This window comes from Onychostoma macrolepis, chromosome 06 (genome assembly GCF_012432095.1).
Source record: "Onychostoma macrolepis isolate SWU-2019 chromosome 06, ASM1243209v1, whole genome shotgun sequence".
In the NCBI taxonomy this organism is placed as follows: domain Eukaryota; kingdom Metazoa; phylum Chordata; class Actinopteri; order Cypriniformes; family Cyprinidae; genus Onychostoma; species Onychostoma macrolepis.
This window is the reverse complement of record NC_081160.1, coordinates 30,094,492-30,106,688: the sequence shown is the minus strand read 5'-3', so window position 1 is coordinate 30,106,688 and position 12,197 is coordinate 30,094,492. Positions and strand designations below refer to the sequence as shown.

The window sequence follows — 12,197 nt, the reverse complement described above, 5'->3', positions numbered from 1 at the left end:
ACTTTAGCCAAATTTATTGGGAAATGTCCTGTTCTATCAGGTCATCTGAGAAGTAAACACACACACACACACACACACACACACACACACACACACACACCACCCCCTTCATCAATTCTTCCAGTCGAAAAGAATCAAAGTCCTCAGATGAGCTCTGCTGTTGGAGTAAAGCAGCTCTTGTACCATGATTCCACTCGTCTTTCTCACAGTTCTGCTGCTCTGGCCTGACACAGTTCATGGTAAGATCAATACTCTCATAATTAATGAGTTCTTAATTCACAGAAAGTATTTTGACACTTTAAATATTGTTGTGTTTTAAGGTGAATTGATTTTAGACAGTCTAATTGATTAGGCTCCCAAACATATGTGACTCCATTCTGCTCAAACACCATAATACTATCCAACACTGTCACAAAACAAAATTACAGACAGAATATGAAAGTTTCCTAATCTTTAAGATCATATAATAATTCAACTACGGTGATATTTTGGCTGAAACTGTTACTATGGTATGTTTTTAAAGAACAGAGACCGAGCTAATAAAGAAAGTTCACAATACAAATGAGCTAGAGAGATTTACTGCAGTGGTTTTCTTGATATTTGAGTAACTCTTACAAACATTCCATGTGGAAAACATGGAATTACCACGGTAAATATTGGACTCACACTGTATTCTTGTCACATTTTATGTTATTAATGGCCCTTTTTCATCATGCGTACAGGCACATATTCATGTAGATGTTTAATGAATTTAAACATTAGCATGTGTGTACAGCTGTGGACTGGTTTCTGTGCCAGTTTCTGTGTACTGTGTAGTTATTTGGGCATCACTTCATGATCATGCCATGCCACTGGGAATATTGTGGAACAGATGTAGTTTACAGATCCAAAGGTCATGTGTGTTTAAGCCCCTCTAAGGACACACACACACACACACAGAGAGAGAGAGAGAGAGAGAGAGAGAGAAGGAACGTTACAACATTTAAACCGGCACAAAAAGTTTGCTATTCACTAACAACATGCCAAAAAAGGTAGCTTTATTTATTTTTATTTTTATTTGACATGCTACCATGGCATATGATTTGAACATGCACTTTAAGCATTTTTCATGTCATGGTTTTCATCTAACAACTTCTGTCACAAAAAAAAAATCCTGTCATTTTGTTTTGGTTTTGGGTGTTTCAACTTGATTTTCTTTATTCTAAATAAATCCAATGACTAGCATCTTTCTGATGTGTGTTTTCACAGCATTTCGCAGTGCACTGAACGATTTCCAGCGATCCGAGGGGAGAGAGCTGGTCCTGAAATCCTGGAACGTCAACCGTCTTACTGAACTACCGGGAATCACTTTGGAGGATTGTGCTAAACGCTGCACAGAGAGTCCAGAATGCAGGTCTCATATCCCCACATCCCTGTCCCAGCATGCAACAGTTTTACACTCTGTCTTAAGTGTCAATTTTTCAAAATTGATATTCATACATCATCTGAAAGCTGAATAAATAAGCTTTCCATTGATGTATGGTTAGGATCGGACAATATTTGGCTGAGATACAACTATTTGAAAATCTGGAATCTGAGGGTGCAAAAAAATCTAAATATTGAGAAAATCGCCTTTAAAGTTGTCCAAATGAAGTTCTTAGCAATGCGTATTACTAATCAAAAATGAAGTTTTGATACATTTACGGTAAGAAATTTACAAAATATCTTCATGGAACATGATCTTTACTTAATATCCTAATGATTTTTGGCATAAAATAAAAATGTATAATTTTGACCCATACAATGTATTTTCAGCTATTTCTACAAATATACCCCAGCGACTTAAGACTGGTTTTTGGTCCAGGGTCACATATAGTAAAGTGCAAACTAAATCTAATGTTTTCAGACACTTAAATGCATGTTATTTATGATTAAATTAAAATATATTGTTTTTGGTATATTTGGTAAGAGTTTATTTTAAGGACCGATTCTCACTATTAACCAGCATGCATATTACTAACATATTTACTGTTTATTATGCAATGTTTATTATTATTATGCAAGCCAAGAGAGAGAGAGAGATTGGCTGTTTATTAGTACACCTTAAGAACATATTTAATCCTTTGTGTGTGTCTTTATATACACATAATAAATATTCACAGTACACACAGATATATTATATAAACAAAAACTTTTATTTTGGATGAGATTAATCTAGATTAATCGTTGCCCAGCACTACTTACTAACTATTAATAAGCTGCAAATAAGCTCAAATTAGGAGTTTGAGGCAAAGGTTGTCACTAATAGTTAGTTAATATTTAGAACTGAACCTTAAAATAAAGTAAACAAACATTTATTTTAAATGCAATTAGTTAAACTTAGCATTTTTGACTTTAATACATCTGTTTCTATGCAATTTTGCCATTACTGCTTTTTAAAAAGTGCATTAAAAAACAGTCATGAAATTGTCTGCCTTTAAGCACACTTAAATGGCCTTTTATTTCATTATTATATTATCTGCAAGTGCAAATCTTTAAAAAAATATATACTTTAAAATATATGTATTTTAGATTTACAGCACACTACAAGTGCACATTGAATACACTTAAGTATGTTTCTTTTTCACAAGGGAACACGATATGTATTTCTGACGTATTTTTGAACTTTCCAGAGCTTTTAATTATGAGTTTCGTCCATCTTTGGTGTGTAAACATCTGCCCTGGGTGGGCGACGGAGACAATGCAGACGTCAAGAGAAACGTGAACTGTGACCTTTATGAGATGAAAGGTGACACATTGATTCTCAAACTGTTTTTCAGTAGATTTTGAAAGTATTAATTTGGAAGATTATAAGGAGATATAATATGTCATCACTCATTAAAACCCCATATCGCTTAACCACCACTTGATATAAGTGCCTCTGTAGTCACGTGTTCATAATGTTCTCCTGTACTCAGTCTATGTAAGGAAGTGCATTGTGGGTAAAGGAGAAGACTATCGAGGGAAAGTGTCGACGACTAAGAGTGGACGAACATGTCAACAGTGGTGGTCCAAATTCCCTCATGACCACAGGTATGAGATCAGACATGGCATATACTGTAGTATGTTGCACAAACTTCATGTAAAATATTTGTATGCAAAATATGTTTTTTAATTATTATTTAACTTTCTAAATTCTTGCAATAGCCTGTAAAGGTATTTGGACACTTTTATAACTGTCTGAATGTCAGTGCATTTGATACAAAATATCAAATCAAGTTGCATCTGCAAACACTTTCTTTTTTTGTTTGTTTGTTGAAAGAAAAAAAAAATCCTTTGGAATAGCATGCACTGATAAATCATGCAGACTACGTATCAAGAAAGTAAACAGGGTCAGTTTCATATTGTCCACTGTAGATGGTTAACAAAAGCAAATATATTAGCAGTTTTTGTTAAACATGATGTGATTGCATTCAACATACCATTTAAATGTTTGGAATTGGTAAGATGTTTTTGAAGGAAGTCTCTTATGCTCTCCCAGGCTGTGCTGATTTGATATCTGATTTGAGAAATATCAGTAATATTGTGAAATATTATTAAAATTAAAAATGTTAAATTGACTCCTGTGATCAAATTACTCATTACTCCGGTCTTCAGTGTCACATGATCCTTCAGAAATCATTCTGATATCAAGAAACATTTCTTATTATTATCAATGTTGAAAATAGTTGTGCTGCCTCATATTTTTGTGGAAACTGTAATGCATTTTTTCAGGATTCTTTGATGAATAGAAAGTTCAGAAGAACAGCATTATTTTATTTCATTTAAGATCCTTTTAATGACTGAACGTACAACTGTGATATTAGAATGATGTGACCACTGTTTGGAATAGATGGACTCCGTCTGCTACTAATGGCCTGGAGCTGAACTATTGCCGTAATCCGGACGGCGACCGCATCGGACCCTGGTGTTACACCACTGACCCTGAACGCAGATATGAGAGCTGCGACATTCCCCAGTGCAAAGACGGTACGGCCAGTTACACATGTTTGCACTGCAGTGGTTTTACTTTCACAGTCAGAAGCGGTTTGTTCTGAGCAGATGTTTCTTCATTAGAGGTGTGCATCACTTGTAATGGAGAAGACTACAGAGGTCAGGTGGATCACACAGTGAGCGGGAAAGAGTGTCAGAGATGGGACCAACAGTATCCGCATCAACACATCTACCAGCCAGAGAAGTAAATATGACATAATCATGTACCAAAGCACTGAAATCAGAATATAACTGCAGCGGATGTCAATATATCAGCATTTCTGTTTCTGCGCTCAAATGCTGCAGGAGGCAGTATGGCAATGAATTTTAATCGTGGTGTTGCAGTGATTTTTAGCGGCTGCTGATATAATCATATCTGATGTTTGTGCAACCAGATATCCTGATAAAAGTTTGGATGATAATTACTGCCGTAACCCGGATGCGTCTCCGGTGCCCTGGTGCTACACCGCTGACCCGACGATGGAGAGAGAGAGCTGTGATATACGCAAGTGCCGTGAGTGTTTCTGCTCCTTACAACAAGGATATGATATTACATTTCATGGTATTTTAGATTTTTAGATTATTTGAAATGTTTTAGGTTTTTTGTAATTGTGTATGACTTTTGTTATTCACTTTGTTCTCACCATAAAGACAGCCTTGCTGTTGACAAGGTGTAAAAAATAACGAATTAATTAATGTTATCCTTTTATGAGCCTCCAAAACTAAATAGGTACTGTTAAAACAACCGTACTATAATCAGATGTTATCAATACATATGTTGCTTGCATAAAATAGTTTTTTTGAGTGCACAGATATTTTTGAATGGTCATTATGCATTATGCAATGAAAAAACATGCATTTTATAACCATTTATTTAGTATGATTACTACTTAGATTAGTTGTTATTAATATTTTGAATCAGTTTTATTTTTATATTATCTGGTTTAATTTTAATTTTAGGTAAAGTTCACATCAAGTTAAATTAAGAAATGTTATTTTTGCAGTACATCTATTCCAGAGAGATTTTCTGAAACATTATTTTATATAGACACATAGCAGAGATAAAACAGAAGAAATCTTTTAAAAAGAACTTCTAAGTCAATTTGTGATGCAATGTCAAATGCTCAAATGTTTAAAATGCTCGCACAACACTAATAACCTTTACCAGTCGTTTGCATTCTGTTAGCAGTGCATGAATTTCAATCTCCATGCAAATCATTTGGATTATTATTCATTCGTTCTGTTTAAAGGACACAGATCTTCATCTTCCTGGGGACATTGCTGTCATTTCCAATCACGTCAGTGCTGTTCAAAAAGACAACTATATAATTGAAAGTCAGAAACTCACGTTTGGTGTTCTGTTTGAGAGCACAACATTAATAGCAGTTTATTGCATTGGGTTGACAAGACGGACGACAATATTATTCTTTATGAATATGCAATGATTGATCCATCAGGAGCATGTGTGACATTCACACAGTTGAGTTTCAAAATATAAATGGTGCTAAAGTGGAGTTGCTGAAATCTGTTATTCTCTGTCATTGACGCGATTGGACAGCTAATTACTGCATCTGTCCAATATACAGCCATATTTACAACTAGTTATAGCTCCGCGTTTACCCTGCGATAAGAATGATCGATCAATGAGATATCTTTAGAATCTCAAATGTTTCTCTTACATGAATTTCTTCCACTTCTTTTTTCCCGTCCTATAGCTGAGTCTCCCAAGCGCCGTTTTCGCTCCGGCTACACCACTAATTGTTTCCGGGGTCGTGGAGAGGATTACAGGGGCAAAGTCAACGAAACAACCTCTGGAATCCCCTGTCAGCGCTGGGCAGCCCAGAAACCCCACGAACACCCGTTTTTCCCCAAAACCTACGAGTGCAAGTGAGTTAAAGGATTAGTTTGCACAAAAATTAAAATTAGGCGGAATTGTTTTACTCACTCAGGCCATCCAAGATGTAGATGAGTTTGTTTCTTCATCAGAACAGATTTGGAGAAATGTAGCATTGCATCACTTGCTCATAAAGGATCCTCTGCAGTGAATGGGTGCCGTCAGAATGAGAGTCCAAACAGCTGATAAAACATCACAATAATCCACACCACTCCAGTCCATCATTTAGGAAGTGTTATTACGGATTATGGACTCATATTTTGGGCAGAAGCAACACCTTAATGATGGATTTGTTTCTTACAAATTCCACTTATTCACTTCACAAGATGTTAATTGATGGACTGGAGCGCTGTGGATGATTGTGATGTTTTTATCAGCTGTTTGGACTCTCATTCTGACGGCACCCATTCACTGCAGAGCATCCATTGGTGAGCAAGTGATGTAATGCTACATTTCTCCACTTCATCAGAACTGTATAAATTGGTTGATTGTGACTCTTTGTCCTTCTCTGTCTTTCATCTTTCCACCTTTAGGGGTCTGGAGGAGAACTACTGCCGTAACCCGGACGGTTCCGAGGCACCCTGGTGTTTCACGTCTCTGCCTGCGATGAGGACGGCTCTCTGCCTGCAGATCAAACGCTGTGCTGATGACATTGAGGCTGAAGGTACAGTTGGCGCCCGCTAGTGATTAAAATCATCAACTACAGTTTCATTTTTAAAGACATTTTGACTGTGCTTTGTCTTTGTGGGAAGAGAGAAATTTTCAGGAAAAATCAGTGCACACTTCATGTGTACTTAATATGCATATTGCATATAGACTGCCATTCAAAATTTGGGGTCGATAGTTTATGTATTTTTGAAAAGGATTAATACTTTTAATAATGATAACATTTATAATGTTACAGAGCATTTCGAATAAATGCTGTTCTTTTTAACTTTTTATTTATCAAGGAATACTGAAGAAAATGTATTACCATTTCCACAAAAATATGAAACAGCAAAACTGTTTTCAACACTGATAATGATTAGAAATGTTTCTTGAGCAGCAAATCGTGTGAGCAAATCAAAGGATCATGTGACACTGAAGACTGGAGTAATGATGCTGAAAATTCAGCTTTGCACCACAGGAATAAATTACATTTTACAATATATTCACATAGAAAACAGTTATTTTAAATTGCAATAATATTTCACAATATTACGATTTTTACTGTGTTTTTGATCAAATAAATGCAGCCTTGGTGAGCAGAAGATACTTCTCTCAAAAATCATACGGACCCTGAAATTCTGAATGGCGGTTTAAATAACCAGGTTTTCTTCTCCTTAAACTAGACTGCTATAATGAAATCGGCAAAAACTATCGGGGTGTTGTCCGCAAGACCCGTAAAGGTATTCTCTGCCAGAAATGGAGCATCAATACACCTCACAAAACCAAGTAAGAATAAATCCCATTCTTTTTCTCTCATTTAAAGTTGGTCTAAAGTATAAATGCAAGGTCATTTATGCACATCTATTTGCAGGATAAACCCCAAAACACACCCAGAGGCCAACCTGACCGACAACTACTGCAGGAACCCTGACGGAGACCATCACGGGCCCTGGTGCTACACCACTGACCCCAAGACTGAGTTCGACTACTGTGCCATCAAGCAGTGTGGTGAAGCATCAATGTCTATAGACGTATAGAATATAGATTTTAATAATATTAATTAAATCATTTTTAATACATTTATTATAAACCATTAATGGTAATATATTCAAAATATTAATTATTATTAATATATTCATTATTAATTAATTAAGCTATATTTTTGTACTTATAATAGCTGGAGAGAAAGTGCCAATCATCGGGCCAACAAGTAAGTCAAAAACAATACACAGTGAACAGTACAGACTCTGATGTGTATGATTGAGCTTCTAACTTGCCCTCCACTGTGTGTAAAAAGCGGAGGTTGTGTTTAACGAGTGTGGGAAGCGGGACGACCGGACTGTGAAGAGCAGGTTAAGAATAGTGGGCGGCACACCTGGAAACTCTCCCTGGACCGTCAGCCTTCGAGACCGGTTAGTCATACTATAATCCATCCCAAATTATGTCACTTTTATGGAAGTAAAATTGATTTGCAAACAGTGTTTCTTGTTGACAAATATATTTGTGGCCACTGCATGTCTTCTCAGGAAAGGAAATCACTTCTGTGGAGGTTCTCTGGTCAATTCCAAATGGGTGATCAGCACTAAACAATGCTTCTCATCCTGGTAACCCAAACTTCTTCAGTGATTGATTAATGTTCCGAGTTGGACAGTAATTATTAAATATGCACATGCTTGTTGGTGATTGTATGCAGTTATGTGGACCTCACGGGATACAGTGCTATGATGGGCACCTTGTTCCGTGATCCAAAGGAAGGCGAACCGGACAGACAAACCATTGCTCTCACAAAGATCGTCTGTGGTCCTTCTGAATCCCACCTGGTCATGCTCCAGCTAGAAACGTACTTCATAGCACACACAATCACAGCCATTTACAATGCACTCTTAAAAATAAAGAAAGAGGTTTTCAATGCCATAGAAGATGCCATTTTTGGTTTGAAGAACATTTTAAAAACTCTAAAGAACTTTTTTTGGAACCATTAATGCCAATAAACAACTTTATTTTAAGAGTGTGCAATAATTTTTGGAATGCTATTCTTTAAAAGTGTCTCTACTCCAAAATGGCCCTCTAATAAACACATATCTGGCTCTTCTTCTGCAGTCCTGCTCAGTTTAATGAGCGCGTGTCTCAAATATGTCTGCCTCCTGAGCGCTACATCGTTCCAGAGGGAACCATCTGTGAAATCGCTGGTTGGGGAGAAACAAAAGGTGATACGCTAGTCTGTTTTATCTATAATACCTGCTATTATACACTATTGTTCAAAAGTTTGGGTTCCAAATTATTTTCTTTTTTAAAGAAATTAATGCTTTTATTCCTCAACACTGCAAAAAATGCTTTTCTTACTTAGAATTTTTGTCAAAACTTTGTCAACTTTTTTTTTGTTTTTCTGAAAACAAGACAATAATTTTATTCTTCTTAATATAAGACTTTTTAGATATTTTGGCTGGAAACAAGACAAAAAATGTAAGTAAGAAAAGCATTTTTTGCAGTGAAGGATGCATTAAATTGATCAAAAGTGACAGTAAAGACATTTATAATGTCATTAAAGTTTTTGTGTCTTGAGCAGCAAATCGGCATATTATGATTTCTGAAGGATCATGTGACACTGAAGACTGGAGTAATGATGCTGAAAATTCAGCTTTGATCACATGCAATACAAAACTTTTTCAAATTATATTTGACAATATGATCAGTCTCTGTGAGCATAAGAGACTTGTTATTTGAGTTTCCAAGTTGGAAACACGTCTTGTCGCACTTCTCTTAGTAGTAAGCTGGAAATTCTGCCTTTCCACACTGAATATAACACATTAACATCCATCATATATAACTGGATATGATTTTTTTTTTTTGTCAAGCAGTGTCTGGTTAGATGTAGAAGTTGAATGCTAAAAAAAAAACAACTCTGCAGTAACATTCAGCATTCCCTCTTTGCGCATTTTTTCTGTTGTCCTCTTTCGCTTCCCCTCACTGATCCTCTCTGCTTCTCTCTCTCAGGAAAGGGGGATGAGACTGTACTGAATGTGGCTCAGATGCCTGTACTGAGCAATAAAGACTGTAACCCGTATTTCAAGGGCCGTGTCCGTGAGAATGAGATGTGCACTATGCCCTTCGTGGCCGGAGTTGGCGCCTGTGAGGTAGATGTGTGAACTGTTTTTTGTTCTCCACTTTTACGTTTTAAAACCATATAGGTTAAGAATCACTAATAAAATTATTGCCATGGATAATTTGGAAACAGATAAGAGTTAACCTTCTTACGGCAGCAAGTGCACCCTGTTTGTTTTATTTCGCAAAAGCACAATGTTTTGTTGTTATTGTCAGTGTACACAAATAGAAGTAGGCCCTTTTTAGATTCGATTGATTTTAGTCTTATCTGTATCTGAGTATTTAAGGTTTCTCTGTGAATCAGGAAAAACTGAAAGTGAATGCGCTGGCGCGCAGAGGGTTAAAGACGCTGCATTCAATTTTATCTTTAGACGGTAAATTTAAATTTCAAATTCAATATTGATTTTAGAACTGTTGAAATGATTTACTGTATGTAAAGCAAGTACTTTATAAGTTACTGTAATTAAATTACCTAAAAATGAGCAGTAATCCTTTACTTTACTTTTTCAGTGGATAAGTAATTTAATTACAGTAACGTGTTACACCCAACACTGGTCCTGGCCACTGTTTTTCTATATGTTCTGACACAAAAAAGCAATACTAAGTTCAAATAATAAAATGCAAGTAACTTTTTTTAATAAATCAAAGTTAGTACATAAATTTTTTTTTAAAAAGAAGGAATCCCATTTAATTTGTTAAACATAGATTGAATCTTTTAATTTTAAAGGTTTTTATATAATAAATACTTTTAATTGTATTCATCCATTTTTTGGTAGGAAATTTGATTTATTTTTTTATTTTTAGGATTTTTGTATGATAAACATTATGGTTGGTTTTCCCGTCTTTTGTTGGAAAATTAATTTAATTTATTAATTTTAAGCATTCATCCATCTTTTGGTAGAAAATTAGATGTAATCCTTTAATTTTACTTTTAGTTTTTTTTAATGATAAACAATTTTGGTTGGTGTGCAAAATCTGGCTCCTGAAGTAAAACTAGATAACCACTGATCTAGACATTGCTTAGCTTGCAAAAAGCTTTTAGAGCTTCAAACATTTCCTTTCTATGCGTTTGTGTGGCTACGTGAGTTATAAGTTCTGTTTTTGCAATAGATGTAAGTGAGGATTGTGAAATGAGTAAGACGAGCTGGGTGCAGGTGCACTGTAACGTTCTTCTTTTTTGCTCTTCCAGAGAGACTATGGTGGCCCTCTGGCGTGTCAGAATAGTGACTGTTGGGTTCTAGAGGGAGTCATCATACCAATGCGCCGCTGCGGACACGCCGGCCAGCCAAACATCTTCATCCGTGTGTCTTTTTATGTAGATTGGATCAAGAAGGTCATGGAGATGACCTGATGACAGAAAAACTTACATAGCATGCCACATCAGCACGTCTTTTAGCAGACATTTCATACTGCTTCTATAAGCTAAAATATAAATATAGTAAGTAGTTGAAATGTAATATACATAAAAAATACTGTGTTTTATAAGATTATGTATGCTTTTTTGTATCATTCTGAATTTGGGGTTTAATTTACATATGTATGCTTGCATTTGTGAAATATATAGATATACAAGTGCACATATATTTACACTAAACCTGACATCACCAGTCTGGACTATATAGAATTTTGTAGATTTTATTATTAATAAAGTATTCAAAATTCTGTTTTTACTCTTCAACATTCTTCTAATATGTTACATCATGTAAAACATGGTAGTAACATAGTTTGCATATATATATATATATATATATATATATATATATATATAAGAAACATTCAGTGCTGCTTGAAAGTTTGTGAACCCTTTAGAATTTTCTATATTTCTGCATAAATGTGACCCAAAACATAATCAGATTTTCATATACGTCCTGAAAGTAGACAAAGAGAACCCAATCAAACAAGTGAGAGAAAAATACTTTCTTTGTCATTTATTTATTGAGAAAAATGATCCAGTGTTACATATCTGTGCGTTACAAAAGTATGTGAATCTCTTGGATTAGCAGTGAATTTAAAGGTGAAATTAGAGTCTATCTGTGCAGAGGTGTTTTCAGTCGGTGCAATGACTATCAAATGTCTGTACGTGACCTGTTTTATTCAAAGAACAGGGATCTATCAAAGTCTGATCATGTTTGTGGAAGTGAATCATGTCACGAACAAAGGAGATTACTGAGGACCTCGGAAAAAGAGTTGATGTTGCTCATCAGGCTAGAAAAGGTTACAAAACCATCTCTAAAGAGTACACAAATCTATGGGGTTAGATCTCTGCCACAATTCTGAGCATGAAAGATCATATTTTGAGCACGCAAAAGTGCATTTTGCACGCGCGCAAACTGAGTTTTGTGGAGAAAATGTTTGTCTCGCAAGAAGAAAGTACTTTGAGCGCATGAAAATCAATTTTGCATTTAAAATAAGTTTTTGGATGTGTGCAGAGCTTCTCTGTTGCGCGTGCAAAGTTTCACTAGCTTGCTCCCCTGATGCCATAATTCCCCTTGCTCAACACAACGCAGCTTACAATATGCCATAATTCCAGCCAATCAGAGACGAGGCTGCTAAATTCTGATTG

General features: G+C 35.6%; 1 protein-coding gene across 1 annotated transcript; it reads left to right on the top strand.

Moving 5' to 3' along the window:
* The first annotated feature begins 79 nt into the window (after positions 1–79).
* mst1 (macrophage stimulating 1) lies at positions 80–11,277 on the top strand. The gene is made up of 18 exons (XM_058777849.1): positions 80–239; positions 1,249–1,393; positions 2,652–2,767; positions 2,937–3,051; positions 3,851–3,987; positions 4,075–4,195; positions 4,386–4,504; positions 5,706–5,877; positions 6,418–6,548; positions 7,216–7,318; positions 7,404–7,540; positions 7,710–7,742; positions 7,830–7,944; positions 8,059–8,136; positions 8,226–8,372; positions 8,633–8,739; positions 9,527–9,666; positions 10,824–11,277. The coding sequence occupies exons 1-18, from the start codon at positions 185–187 to the stop codon at positions 10,983–10,985; spliced, it is 2,133 nt and encodes a 710-aa protein (XP_058633832.1). The 5' UTR covers positions 80–184; the 3' UTR covers positions 10,986–11,277.
* Positions 11,278–12,197: the final 920 nt, after the last annotated feature.